Consider the following 15,984-nt stretch of genomic DNA (forward strand, 5'->3'; position numbering starts at 1 on the left):
ATAGATCATAAATACACTACATGGCCAAAAGTATGTGGACACCTGACCATTACACACATATATGCTTCCTGAACATCTCATCCCAAAACCATGGACATTAATATAGAGTTGGTCCCCTCTTTGCTGCTATAACAGCCTCCACTCTTCTGGGAAGGCTTTTCACTATATTTTGGAATATGGCTGTTGGGATATGCCTATTCAGCCACAAGAGCATTAGTGAGGTTGGGCAAACAGTTCTTATGCTGGCAGAGGTAGTTTAGAACTTGGTAGTGAGCGTTGAAACTGTAGACAAATGATTTTTACATGCTTCAGCATTCGGTAGTCCCATTCTGTGAGCTTGTGTGGCCTACTGCTTCATGGCTGAGCTGTTTTGCTCCTAGATGGTTCCACTTCACAATAAGAGCACTTACATTTGACTGGGGCAGCTTTAGTAGTGCAGAAATTTGACAAAATGACTTGTTGGAAAGGTGGCATCCCATTACAGTTCCATGTTGAAAGTCACTCTGTGGCTAACATTTTGTCTATGGAGATTGCATGGCTGTATACTTGATCTTATGCACCTGTTAGCAATGGGTGTGGCTGAAATAGCCAAACCTACTAATTAGAATTGGTGTCCACATACGTTTGGCCATATAGTGTAGAATCAAATGGATGTATTAAAACCTGCCTACATAAACCCTAAGTGTAATAGTTACACTTGTAGATTTTGTTTATTCCATAATAACTGCAAGAAGACTAAATCAACATTAATGGTAGTTTAAGTTTTCTTACAGTAAAAACTGATTTATACAAATATGGTATGATTGATAAAAATGTACAAGTGAACAACCTCACATTTCAAAATGAAACACTAATACCCTTGTCAGGTACCTTAGTGTGACTTTTACCAACTATAGTCTCTCTTTTAATAGATAAGAAATTTTTAATTTCTAGATGAAATAAGCTTTATAATTAATTTAATAAAAAATGAATACATGTAATATAAACACTTAATATTCAGATCTGAGTTCACCTTGGTTGCTAAACTTCACCTGATGCCCTGTTATAAAATAATAATCCTGTAGCTTTTGGATGGATGAATATAAAGACAAAAACATTACCAAAAAATATAAAAATAAAAAAAACATCAGGAACTATTAAACAAAAAGTTCTTGTACTCCAATTAGCTCTAATTTATTTCAAATCTTTGTAATAAGATAGCTTCTCTGCCTTTGACTGCAACAAACCTCAACACAGACTTATTGTAAAAGAATTACAGAACATAAAAGTCTAGAATCTCCCCTAGAAATGATTACTGGCATTAGTTTGTATTTCTTTTAATCATTCAAAGTTCTCAACCTCTTCCAGTAATTTTGCAATTCAACAAACAAAAGGTAAGGGAATGAAAAATAAAACTACTAATTAATTATTGAAATATGACTGAGAAAAATGAACATAAGGTTAAGATTAAGGAAAAATTACATCTATGTAGAAATGTAAGGTTTATAAGTTCACACCCACGAAAACATGAGAGAATGAAAGTTGTAACATTTTTTTTTTTTTTTATTGTTTGTTTGTTTCAATGGGCTATGTGTGTTCTCCCAATCATGGGTATCAAAATCCAGTTTCTAGTGGTGCAAGTCTGCAGATATACTGCTGTGCCACTGGGGTGGGGGCCTTTACTTATGAAGCAAAATAAGTTATTATCATAGTGTTACAATATCAATTTTACAATACTGGTGCATCAAACAATTATTGAGACAGAATATTTTCAGTGATTAAGTTTTGAGAGTTTAGCCATAAGTGATATAAAAAGTAAAAGGAGGATTAAAGTGAATGATGATTTTCATTCCTTCAAGAAATTCACAAAAAGTTCAAACTTGCACCACAAAAAACATTCTAAAACTTCTCACAAAATAAGTGTGTAAACACACTGTTTTAGTGAACATTCTGCCACAAGTAAAGAAAGCAGGGATACGTTTCACCTGAATAATGACATTTTTCATTTAAGACATTTAATTTTAAATACAAACTTAACACCAAAGTTCTTTACAAATATCAGTGTTGCTTTCTCAATTGCTTTATCAGAGAAAACAACAAAGTTTAAGTACAATCCAACATATTCAAGCATTTATAAGTAAACTTACCAATCAATCAAATTTTGTAATGTTATTTTCAAAGGATCTTCAGGTTTTACCATATCAAAGATCTCATCTTTCACATCTTCAAAAGAAACTGGTTGCTGTTTGTGAACCCTCATCTGTTCCTGTATGGCCTGAAATGTTCAAACAACTAGACTTCATATGTATATATAACCTCAAGTAGCTGTTTGCTAAGAAAATATTACATAATATCACAACCAACCAGGAATACATGATGCCTGTACGTAAAAAAATTAAATGAAAAACAAATTCATCCATAATATAGTTGAAAGTTCATGTTTAAGTAAATGGAGCACTATAATGACTATTTGGGTGAAGTACTGACACAATTATTCTTTCTCCTTCAGATTTTTCAAATCATATCACTATTTTCTTTTCTTTTTTTATCAATGAACTAACTGATTCATTTAGCATCAACAAGTGATCTCTGTTGCCAAGGTAATTCAAACAGCATTAACAAAATCTTTAATTATTGGGAAACTAAGTTATGCAAACAATTTGCAAGAAGTACTCACAAAATCTCTACAGCATTTATATAGTTATTGAATCACCAGTCAAATACACTGGTGATGTTTTGTTTCAAGTACATGTGGATATACAGAAAATGCATTGCTCTCTAAAGGATACAAACTTACCCTAAAGAAGAAATTCAAAGAAAATACATTCAGGTATCCTTTGTTTTGCACATCAAGTATACGGAAAAAGTATCTCAAAGACTGTGGCTCTTTACGATTTTCTAATGCCAGTACAAAATCTAGGTATGTCTTGTAGTCCTACAAAAATAAGTTGGTCATTAAAGTAAGCTTTAATAAGATTCTACAATGCCTTTTTAAGTATACAATATAGTAATACCTTATAAGAAAGAAAAATATATATCATATCTCATTATCAAGGGGCAAAAATATACTTGCTGTCACTAACTTATATGTATGGTACAATGTTGAAATCTTCTTGTAATACATATAAGTTCATACATATAAAACAAATTATCTCATCTGCTACAAGTAAAGATTTTAACAGCATGAGGCACATATGCTATGTTTCTGAAGCTCAACAACCCACAAGACCTACACAAAACAGCTTCTCACCTTAACTCACACCCATTTTTATTCTGTTTATAAATAAAGCTCAAAAATGACCTAATCATGACCATATACTTTAAACTCATGAAATGTTTCTTCACACTTTTTTCAAAGTTTAAAATCAAACATGCTTAACATGTCTGGTATTTTCAACCTGAACAACAGATTATGTGACAAAAGGCTGACATTAATAAGTTAGTGAACTTTAATATTTAAGTTTAACTATATCTAACTCAAGAGTTGGTGAACATGGGAATAGTTATCTTCAGAAACACCACATAGCTACTTTGAACTGATCAACAGAGCTGTTGGTCATAGTTATAAAACTAATACAGCTAAAAATGTTAGTAATAAAATTGCAGTTCAAATCTCAAACCTTACAATCCTTAACTTGACACAAAGCCACAACTACCCAATGTTAACACATACTGACCAGGCAACGTATAAAAGCTAATATGTCCTCTTCATTTATTACATGGAGTGAATTAATACTGAACTGCTGCTTCTCACAAAAAAATGTTTGGATGCCATAAGAATTATATAATTTGATTTCTGGAGCAACTTTGTTTTACTGATCCAATATTTTCTAGCTATACGTTTTTAATGAAGTTCAACAAAATATTTAAAATAACTTAATAATGAAGTGACACATTTCAAACCTTCCAGTCATTGGCTGACATTTATTTCATTGATAAAACTGCTAATAACTTAACCAACTACATAAATTTACTCACCATTTCTCCATCGTATGTTAAGTACTCCTGAAACACTCTCTCTATAAACACATTTGTAAGTGTTCCTGTTCCATATCTGAAAAATTAAGAAATGTATACCCCCATTCTGTTTGGAATTTTAAAAGCTGAAATCATGTTAGTAAATGCTACAATACTACAAGACAGTCAGTTTACAGATTCATAAACCAAATGCACTATTTCAACAGAATAAAACAGCACAACATTGCAAACAAGTCAATATAGAGAAACATGTACAAGTTAACACATTTTAATTGATAAAATTTTATAATTAACAAATATCATCTGATTAGTAGATAAATTAATTGTAAAAAATATGCAAGTGTCATCAAATACACAAATACTTAATAACTAATGCAGGTAATCAGTTAAAAAATAAAAAAAAATCTAAGATGTTTCCAAAAGTGGGAACTAGAGTTCCAGAGCTTTGAAAGTGATCTTTTCATAATGATAATTTCAATAACAAAAATAAATCTTTAACATGAAAAAATTCTGGGTGAGTAAATTCTAAAAACAGCATGACAAAGTACACAATATGATCCTGTGAATGATACGGTTTTGCTCTTCATACGACAAAGACTGTGTCTATTCTTACACATCAACCTTATATGTAACAAAAAGAATAGATGCTATATAACATGGAATATAGATAAAGTAAATTATATAATTAAGACTAAAGATACTTAAACATTTTGGCAACAGCTAATAATTAGGGTAGTGATGTTAAATCTAAAAACTTATAGAACCAACTGGCCTATTTCATAATTGATAATAAAGAAACCTTGAATGTTTCTAAAATTTCCAAGAAACCTTCATTCTGACAATTATTTAATGAGACTGAGATTTCAACAACAATTTCACTTTGAGAAACAAGAAATATGAAATGTGAAGAAGTGAGACAAAACACATATATATAGATTTTTGTTTTTGAGAGATGTTTTACTTCATCACAACATCAGGCTGGTCATGTTATTTTGACCTGTCTAAGTCCAGGGTTACTAATGAGGAATGAAATTCCCCAATAGCACTGTAATTCAGTGACAATTATGAAACAAAATAACAGATCGAGCCTCACCTTCACTTCTTAATATCATACTTCTGTCTAAGACTTTCACCATTTTCTTAGAACTAACCATTCTATGTCATCTCACATTCAGATCATTCTCTACAAAACAAGGCTTTAACTATAAAACTATCTGAGTGATTGACCTGGGACAAAATAACATAATAAGATTAAAGTTCATTATTAAGTTTAAAATTCAAAATCCTAGAATTTACAGTTTAAATTACCTTGCAATTAACAAGTGTATTAGTTAACATTTTTATGGTCATATTCTATTAGAAGTGTCAAAATAATAAATTAAAAGTTAACTATTCTATTTACTCTATGAAAACTGTAAAGCCCAGATGATATTTCCTTCCCATGTCATTCCAACTTCCAACAGATTTCAATAATTCTTTGTGACATTGTTACTGGATTATCTAACACCAACACAAAATGCCTTTTCTTTATAAATTCATTGTACTGTCATTTTGTTTTGGTGCCCATAAGATGCTTCAGTTTCATAATTTGCAATTATTTTAAAACCTATTTTTAGTTTACTTAGAAAGCCAGTCAAATTAGAGTAGTTCTGGGAAATATATTCTAGTGCACAATACATTTTTTTTGTATTTTACTATGCATATATGAAAAACCAACAAGTTATAAAACATCTAGTGTTAAAGAAGTATGATCCAAACAGACTTCAACTCTAACAAAAATATTTAAAACTTCAGCCATTTATCACATTTTCAGTAACACAGTAAACTACTCAAGTTAATGCCTACTAACTGATATCACACCAACTTTTAATTAGTCAGTACCACAGTTATGCTGATACAACAGTAATTCTAGCAATTTCATTGGATGAAATTACTTCAACATTTGTTTCCAATAATAATAGTTTCTTTGAAGCATAAAACTGAATGTGATTACACAAATCAGATGAATATTCTTCATGCAAAAACCAAAATCAAATATCTCCTTTGGAAATGCTAGTAATATCTATAGAAACTAAAAAAATGAAATAAAAATGAATTAATGGCTCCAAATGATTCTGAAAATACTACATCTTCCATGATCCAGGAAAGTGGAAGTAAACATGACCAGTTAGTGCTTAAACATGCCTGGTTAGAAAAAATTCATTAGTAAATTATGGCTTTGATGTTTTATAAACCATGTATTGAACACAACCATATTAATTCAATTGTAAGAGCATTCTTTAACTCTCAGAATAGCATGCTGACAAAGCACACAATGGGAAGGAATCACAGACCGAGTGTAAAAATAACACCACTAATACAAGCTATGCAAACACAAGAAAAACAGATTTTGAATGATAAAGAAAATGGTATAGTCAAGTATATTACTTGGTAAAAGAAGATTTACCCTAGATTAGTTATGAACATAAAATACTCTGATAAAGACAAAACAAATGTGTTTGAGAAGGCTGTTTCTACATCAGTGAACACAGCAGTGGGGTATCATTTTCAACTCTGAGTGTGATAAATTGTGATACTGAAATAAATCTGAAATATTTAACAGTTATAAGTGTGTTAAGCTGATAAGAGTTGTGACACTAAAATAAAAAAAACAAACTTGTAGTATATGCTCATGTGATAAATCCAGAAACATTTGAGCCATTAACTGGAATGTTTTATGTCTTTAAGGGTTCAGCAAATATATGTGAGAAGATAAGAGAACTATAGCAGCTGCTAGAAGATGACATCAAGATGAAGGAAGTAAAGTAAAATGAATTTCCATCAACATAGCAATAGATAGTACACTTAGATCCCTCAATTCCCTTATTGCATTATTCAGCCAGAAAAAGATACTAAACCAAAGGGTTATGGAAACAAACTTGTGTTTTATGGTTTTATAAGTACAACATACATGCTGAGAGACATATTCCCTATTATCAATGAGCTGTGTCTGGTTTTCCAGATAAGGAACTTGGATGGGTCTGCATTCCAGAGACATATTGAACATTGTATTAGATCACTGAACAAGTATAAAGATGCTGAAGATCAGAAAGAACAGTAATTCTTTCTTGTCAAACTGAGAGATTGTATGATTGAAGAAAGGGCAGATTTGTGTACAAGAGAATCACCTTATTTCTACAGGTGCAAGACACATTAAGGTACTGAAGGACATTTATGGAGAAAACACAAAGAACTGTTCCCACATATGACTCTCAGACCATATATACAATGGATATACTTAGAATGAGATCAGTTACATTTCTGTCAACAAACTATCTTTCAGGTTGGTGTAATAGAAAAATTAAAACCCTGATTAACAACTTTGGAAGTATAAAAGAACGTAAGCAACAATAAAAGTAAGCCCAGCAGAGAATACAGTATATACAGAGAAAACAAGAACATATTGGTATAAAAAACAGGTTACCCACAAGACAAGCACAGTGTACTATATGGATATATCAATACAAATCACAAGGAAGGACAGCTAAGTCTGTTGTCTTCCACTGCAGTTACTGCTTCATCCATTCTGCTGATTGTGAATGAAGTTTTAGAGTTAAGAATATCATTACAACTTCCAAGAGGAAGGTCAGAATTGGTAGATTTGAATTTCAAAGCAGCTTTAGATGAGTTGTAAAGAACAGGAAACAAGAAAGATATTCAAGTAATATGAAGGTTACAAAACAAATAATACAGAAGTTAAGATGCAGAGTGCCAGTAACTGTATTCTTAGTTGAAGTTACTCAGTATTGTATATGTTGAGTTAATTTTAACTGTTAACATTGATCATGGCACTCAAACGGCAATGTTATCACAAACTGAATCAATCATAACCTTGTAATAGTTTATCCAATTTCATTAACATGGCCCCATATGACTTAAATGTATTGGTTGAGATGACCACATGGTTCCATTATATTTCATTCTGGAATGAACATTTCTGTACTAAAAACATTAAATATTTGAAGCAGAAAAAAACAAGCCTATTATTTTAATATGAGTTCAGTTAACCAATGATATAAAGCCAATATTTTAAATTTAGTTTAAACAAACATAGTTCCAGTAATACATTCATAAACTTTATATATTTAAAAACATCTGGTATGGATAGAGAAAGCACTAATAGAGGAGCAAACAATGTTTCGACCTTCTTTGGTCATCATCAGGTTCACAAAACAAGCTGTTTTTAAATATATAATTTTCTCTACAAGTGGGTTTTCTCGTTATCACAAATTCATAAACTTTAGTTTGATCTTTGTACAAGAAAAGCTGTTTTCAATTACAATAAGATGCACAATCTGAAAGTATCATCACACTTAGAAAATGAAACATACAGATCTTGTAAAAAACCCAATCTGAACTGTGGGTAAAAAGGATACTTTGTTAAAATTTTATCATTCTAGTTTATGAAATGAACATTATAACAGCATGATCTAACTGCTCTTGGTCAGCAACTTCTAAGTCATTGGGTTGACTGGGGATGTTGGAGTAACAAAAATTGATTAATTCTAAACTTACAGTAAGGTCTACTCTTCACTGGCTTTTAAACAGTTTTTTTTTTTCTTAAGATACATATAAGTCACAACAAATAATTTTAAAGCAAACATCATTGATATTTCATCAATTACTGCTCAGTCCCTTATATACTTTACACAGAAAAGTTAATAGCTTCCTTACTTGAAAATATATTTGCAATAGATACTTACCTCTTTCCACATATTTGTTATTTCTTTTGAGCCTACCAATGAGAATTTGCACACACATTACTAGCATCTTTCACCTGAGTCACATGCTTTGATGTAAAATGTGCCAGTACAAGATGTAATAATTGTAGAGCAATAACCCTCTTTTAATAGGAAGGATAAACAATGACCATGCACCATAAATTTGCATAAGTATTTTCATGTGAATTAGCATTACTCTAACATGAGGAAAGAAGATGCACCAGCAGTGAGGAAGAAGGGTGGGAAGAGGTAGGTATGTATTGTAAATACATTTGCAAGTAAAGAAAATGTTAACTTATGAAACAATCCACTTACCTCTCTGCACACAGTAGTTAGAATACCACAATGATCTAGTGAAGGGCAACTGCATAAGAAAAAAATGTAGATGAGTTCTACTGAGAGAAGACATCAGAAGGGTAAAGCCCACAAAGTGCAATATCCAGTAGCAGGTGCTTACTAGAGAAACAACACTTGTGAGAGGCTGCATCTTTCTCATACAGGGTATACTCTTCACCCAGAATAAAGTATAAAAAGGAAGAAGGCAAAAATGAGCCAATTGGAGAGTAGAAAAATTATGTGACAAAATGAACATTTGCATACAACAGGTTGGATGATCATGAGATGTAATGTGGCTAAGGCAATAATAAAATAATAAAGTTTGGTATATGTTCTGTTGGACAATTTAGAATGCATACATACAAGAAAAGAGACTAAGGTCCCCTCCAGCATACCAAGGAGAACACTTAGCCTCATCTGGTTGGTAGAAATCATTATACAATATAATATTGGGTGACCTGCATTATACTTATATAGACACCCCTGCCCTACTACTATGCACTGCACTGTGATGCCCATTCAGACTTTCTCTGGAGAGATAGCACAACTAGAGAAAAAATCTACAAGCCTAATATCCCAATGGCAAGAAACAACTCTACTCAAAGATGGGGAAGGGAATTTACATTAAAGAGACTCTGGAGAACTTAAAATGAAATGTATTTTGAAAATCCAGCATATGTGAGGCATGTAATTGGAAAGACACTATTTCCATGCTGGCTTTTTTTCTATAATACTCCATGGAATATACAGTATGGAATTGAAAATGAAACATAATGGTCTTGTAAAAAACCCAATCTGAACTGTGGGTGCAAAGGAAACAAGATGGATACTCTTAAAATTTATCTTTACTTATCTTGATACAGGTTTACCTTGTGAAGCACTGAAACCACAGGGTGGATTCAAAGGTGAAGATGAGATTATTAGTAAATGTGGGTAAAGAAATGATGTACCCACCCCATTAAAATTGGAGAATATACCAAAGAGAGAAGACTAGATGAGGATGAAAATGCTAGATGATGAAAAGGTTTGTTAGTTGTTGTCCATCTCTTTCTGTAAGATCACCAAAAATATATTGCTAAAGTGAGGCAAGAGACAAATCTGAAGAGAAACAACATTAAAAAAAATTCTAAGTATCATCCTCTGGTTAAAAAAGTCTGAATGATAGGCAACAAAAGAACAGCTCAGAAGCAAAGATTCCCTGATGGGCCACTGGTGATAAAAATGACACTGGTATCAGTAAACAAATAAGAAATGGATGGATTAAGCAGTACAAAAGAAGAGCAATGCAATATAAGAAACTGTGCATCAAGAAAAGAACCAACAATCCAACACACAAAGATGGAGGAACAACATTCCCCCATGAAAGAATAATGTAGTAAACTGGTGCAAAAGAAATCTTCATGATGGAAGAAGCAGTGCCTAAGATGCCAGCTGGTAGAGAAAAGGAAATCAAGACAGCTTATGAATAAAGCTCTAACAACAAGACTTTAGCATAGGTGTCACAGAATGTTGCAAAAACACATAGAAGAAGCTGGATAGCAAGGAACAGATACAGATGAGACTAATACAGGTTGAAAGTATCTACAGCCAGAACAGCCAGCAGTAGGATTAGGAACCAAGGGTGATAAAGTTACCAGATACCTCATGACACACAGACAAAATGGAAATCTATAAGCCCAAATGTGGTGTGAAAAGAAAAAAAAAAATTCTTGTATTTTATTTCTGAAAAGACTGTAAATTATAACAGAAAACAACAATTGTTTATTCTAAGTGGCACAAAGCTTGTAACTACATATCCATATATATGTAATTGTATTATTTTATTACCCTGTGTACTATGTCTAACTAATATTCACACCATATAAATTGTGAATCACGTAGGGAAAGTGCAGCTCACATTTTGGTATCGAATTATGTGACACAGACTACTTGGAACATACCCCATAAATAATATTTATTGTTATTATTTAATTTTTACACTTCAGTTATTTTTATAATAATAAATAAATAATTTGCATGAAAAACAAGAAATAAAGTAGTAACATAGGTATCCTTTTGTCTTACTGTCAATGAGACTTAACCTTATTTTTTATACTAATGGTACTACTACATTAAATAATTTGTATTTACTTAAATATTGCATGAAAAACACAATAATAACATGCAAAAAAGAAACAATATTCCATAAATATTACAACTGTTCTGGTTTTCTGACTGTGTAATAAAAGCAATTAAAGTTCATTAAACTGTTTCCTGTGGGAATAAAGTTCAAATTGGAAGGAAAATAGACAAGTCTCTGTACAGAAAATAACATACGTTATTTTAGAGTAAACCTTTGGTTTTTAGTGGTTACAAATAATATAGTCTTATATGTCAGACAGAAATACTGGCAATTTCTAACAGAGAGTATGTGAGCAATAGGCATGGGAAGAAGAGTATGAATTTCTGTTTTATTGCTCCATAACTAAGTTTAAAGGTTAAGCAAATTATGATTTGCCTGAGTGATAAAAATATTATAATAAGTAATTTACATTTCATATGTTTTGAACAGATGGTATAAAAATCAAAGAGGGAAAACATAGGTAACAAATGTCATAGTTCTTGTACTAAAGGAGATTGAGATTTAAAAACAAATTACTTATAAAATTAAGAATTGAAAAACAAATATTAAACTTTGGCTTATTAACTACATTCTGATGATGAATTTATTCATGTACAGTGGTAATAAGGTAGTTTAATTACATTTTGAAAGTAATTCTGTGAAAGCTTGTAACATGCAAACTTTTACCTATCCAAGGTTAATGGGATAATGATGTGGTATTTTAATGTGGCTTTATTTTCATGCTATTTACTGTCACTGATGAAACCTGTTAGAAGTTGATGGTGAAGAGCTGTGTGCAAACTGTATACTTTTTTAGTGCATTACGGTACAAAGTTTGAAACAAAACACCTGTATTTGCCTTAGGTGTAAAGCATTTTGTCGAGCATATTCAGTATCTAGGGGATTCACATCTGATGCATCCCAATGATTTCTCATGTGTATAGGACCCAGAAGTGTGGGTTAACTAGAACCTTGATGAAGGGATGTTAGTCCCAGAATTCAGGAATATAATAAGGAGATGGGAATAGTTACCCAGAGAGGGGGAAGTAACACTCATCATGGCATTCAAAACCAATATCTTCAACAATATATTCTCAATAAATGGCTGAAGGCTGAGACTAGAGGGAAAAGAATGAGGAAAGGAAAAGAGAGATATAGTAGGTAATAACCTGAATGAGATAATAATTGGCTCTGAAGAGAATCCACAAGTTAGCAAAGAAGAAAAGTGGTCTCAAACAACCCATGTTAACTGGATACAAAGTTAGATAATCACTGGCACGACAAACAAAGACTAACCCTTTAAAACAGAGAATAATAAGAAAAGGTAGAGGAGGAAAGGAAAAGGAAATGTGAGAAAAGACAAGAACACACAGGCCAAAGAATAAAGAGAGGATACACAGGAATGGGCAGAACAGGAGACAAAAGAAGAGAGAGAAAACTGATGGCATGTAACTTACAACCTGGACCCCAAGAATATAAGGAACAACCAGAAGACCTTGTAACAAATGAGTAGAGAAAAAATTAAAAGTACATTGGAAGGACTAAAGAAAGCAAACAATAAATAAATGAGTAGTTAGTCAAAAAATACCTCAACTACACAGAAAGCATGCGAGAAGCCAGAGTGTTAAAGATGAGATCTTGGCCTTTGTATGGAAAAAAAACAAATGGAGACATTTAGAAACAAACTATATGGAACAAGCTAGAGAGCCTCAGATAGGTGACAAGAAAAAAACATAATGAATGTGTAGAGCAAGGAGAAGATAAGAAGAGTGATACCTTGTGAAGGATACTGAAAACAAAGGATCTACACCATAGCAAACAGAAGGGATTACAGGAATTGAGGATCGAGGATGACAAAGAGAAATGACCATACACAATTATTAAAATAGTTATGGGAAACAGGAGGACAAAGTGTGGAAGAGTTGGAAAATGCTGAAACATGGTGATCTCAATATAGATACAAAAAAAAAAAGAGGGGAAAGAATGAAACTATTTTATGAAAGCATTAGATAAAGATTGCAAAGAAGCATGGGACACAAAAGGGAAATTACAGTGCAAACTCAACATAATTAGCAAAAAAAGAGAGGAATAACATGTTTTTCAACATTGAAAAAATAGGCCAATACATACCAGACACCAAAAATAGTTAAAAAAAACTCTGACCTCATGGTCAAGCTCAAGAATGAAGACAAATGTAAAAAATAAGAAGAGCTGAAAAGAAAGGTAAAATTTATAAAATGATAAAAACTGTCAGTAAAATCTTCAGATAAAGAACCTCCAACAACCGTAAACATAGTTGAAGTTCTGAGGAGTTATGAGAGTTTGAATTATACGATACCCTCAATTCTGCAAATAACTATAGAAGAGGACATTAGTGTCATTCCAGATTTAATTCTGGGTAAAGCCAGATAAAGATGAGAGTAATTGGGATAGTACTGCTTAAAATTTTTTTTTATGCAATATGGGTATCATGTACAATTTCATAAAACTAATAAAACATTAGAAAAACAAAGACTTATGAGCTGGACAAGTTACAGATCACAGACCTAGTAAATTTGAGTACAGAAATAAACTGATGCACAAAACCAATTGAAGTACAAGCATGTGTATTGAATAATTTCCATTAGTTGAGTTGAAAAACAGTTTGAAAGGTAACCCTAAAACATCTTGCAATTTATCATTATTCACAAATGGACAATGCCAAATTTAAGGATGAAGTTAATTTTGCATACAGCTGCTTATGAGGATCAACAGAACATGAAGAATGTGTTACTCTTCTAGTACTAGAGGTTCACTGCTGCATGGTGGTTACATCATGTCCTAGTGCACTTAACGTCAAAACACATGAATTAGGTGGGAGATAGTTAAAGGCTAGTGGTGTGCACAAAAACTCAAGGGCAAGCATACAAGAAACATCTACTGTGTGAAAAGAGTGATTGTTTCAGAATTAATAATTCTACCAAGTTTTCTTAATCAATGCTTTACAAAGAATGTTGTAATGGGCAAATTACTCAATATTATGCAACACATGAACCCCATCAGCATTAAACAGTATCAAAAGTAGTCAGTTATTTGAGGGTTAAGATATTTTGATTATTCAATAAAGGTCAGCCATAATCAACAAATTTTCACAACACCGATCTTTCTTAACTTTCAGGTGTACAAGAAAATAAGATCTAAAAACTTCCAACTAGAAAAACATCGCTTAAAACATAAAGAACAGTAAATTTTAAAATGGTGGTAAGGGTAATGTTAAAAGTCAAAATGTTCATCATAATAGAAGAAAAAGATAATTAGAATCAGACTATGATCAAGTGCCATACCTTGCAAGCTCTTCTTTGCTTAACATCCCATTACGATCTTTGTCCAAGTTTAAATATTGGCCATAAACTCTCAGAGCAGAAGGTGCAGAAAACCAGTTAGATTCCTGCATATCTTTAGATAGATCTTCATCTCTCAACTAATAAAGACAAAAACATTTATAATACTTCACTTTGACATGACTAGAAGAGTTTTACACTAAATAGATTTTGACCTAAAACAGCATGAACATAAGAAATGTTCAACAGCCAAAACAGATGGGGCCAAAGAACCCAGAGCTTCCAGGAATTAATGAGCATTCCAAAAATATCCAAATGGTGAAGTCACATGTCCTTATGATTACCTGTCATTTTAATATTGTTGCATTAAAGTTAAAACCTGATAGTACAAAATTCTGATGATATGCAAGTTAAAGTCTAGGATTATTTACTTTAATATACAGTTTAATGTACATTTATAAATGCATATGTGTATATCAAAATTACTACCTGTTCTCTAAGTTTCTAGAGTTTTCAAGCATAAGAATCAAGAGTGTATATACCTAGGTAAATACCCTATTGTTTACCCAACTAAACTTTCTAGAACCTCACCTTAAAATTTACAAATTGCACTCCAGTTTAATATACTGTTCGTTCACTACAGTCAGTAAATTATAAACATCAGAACTATAATTGTGATAAACACTTATTAGTTATAAAACTACAGATATTTGACCAGGATTAACTACAGAGTTGAACATTAAAAAACATGTAACTTCAGTGAATTAGCTTCAGATGTTAGTATTTCTATGAGGACACCAGATACTGTTGTTGACAAAAATCAAACATGCTCAGTGAAGCAGCTAGCTAACTAGCCATCAAGAAAAGTGTACCTGAATATAGACATAGAATTAATTTGCCCTCCATGAACTGTGAATAAAAGATTCAGTTCCAGATCAGATAGAAAACTCAGTATTGTAAGTTTGTAAAATTTTGTATATAAATCATTGTTTTTAATAAATGTTATTATAAATGTGTGTTTTCTTATAGCAAAGCCACACAAAGCTCTCTACTAAGTCCACCAAGGGGAATCAAACCCCTGATTTTAGCATTGTAAATCCATAGACTTACCACTGTACCAGCAGGTTACATTACTATAAATTGCAGTGTTGTTTGTAAATTAAAATATAATTGTGTTAACGAAGATGATTGTGTGTATCAATCTTGTTGGCAAATTTCATAAATTTGATTCATCTTGACATTAAATTAACTTCTAAATTAAAATTTCACACTATCTGAAATCATAAGATGTAATGCAAATAACATAATAAATTGAAGACTTGAATGAGATAAATTATAATACATAATAATATTTATTAACAAGTTTATCTTTGCAATTTCCTTTTGCTACTATTTTGTTGTTGTTGTTGAATGAATTACATAACTTGATGAAAAACACACAAATCCTGCACAATTAATAATGATTTACACTCAAATGTAACTGGGTCACACTGTAGCTTTTAAAATAAAA

At 31.8% G+C, this 15,984-nt stretch overlaps 1 protein-coding gene and 1 long non-coding RNA gene across 7 annotated transcripts in view; one reads left to right on the forward strand and one right to left on the reverse strand.

Annotated features, from left to right (window-relative positions):
* The window catches only part of LOC143226069 (uncharacterized), a 38,412-nt gene extending 30,715 nt beyond the window's left edge, over positions 1–7,697 (forward strand). The window contains exon 3 of the long non-coding RNA XR_013014276.1: positions 6,685–7,697. This is a non-coding gene — a long non-coding RNA (uncharacterized LOC143226069). The remainder of the gene's footprint in view (positions 1–6,684) is intronic.
* The window catches only part of LOC143226067 (serine/threonine-protein phosphatase 2A regulatory subunit B'' subunit gamma-like), a 55,427-nt gene that overhangs the window by 6,330 nt on the left and 33,113 nt on the right, over positions 1–15,984 (reverse strand). For all 6 annotated transcript variants that reach the window (XM_076456511.1, XM_076456513.1, XM_076456516.1 and 3 more), the window contains 4 exons: positions 14,478–14,614; positions 3,958–4,033; positions 2,777–2,914; positions 2,127–2,254 (listed from right to left, as the gene is read on the reverse strand). In XM_076456511.1, the coding sequence (XP_076312626.1) occupies positions 2,127–2,254; positions 2,777–2,914; positions 3,958–4,033; positions 14,478–14,614 (479 nt within the window). The remainder of the gene's footprint in view (positions 1–2,126; positions 2,255–2,776; positions 2,915–3,957; positions 4,034–14,477; positions 14,615–15,984) is intronic.

The sequence above is a fragment of the Tachypleus tridentatus genome, chromosome 9 (genome assembly GCF_004210375.1).
Source record: "Tachypleus tridentatus isolate NWPU-2018 chromosome 9, ASM421037v1, whole genome shotgun sequence".
NCBI lineage: Eukaryota > Metazoa > Arthropoda > Merostomata > Xiphosura > Limulidae > Tachypleus > Tachypleus tridentatus.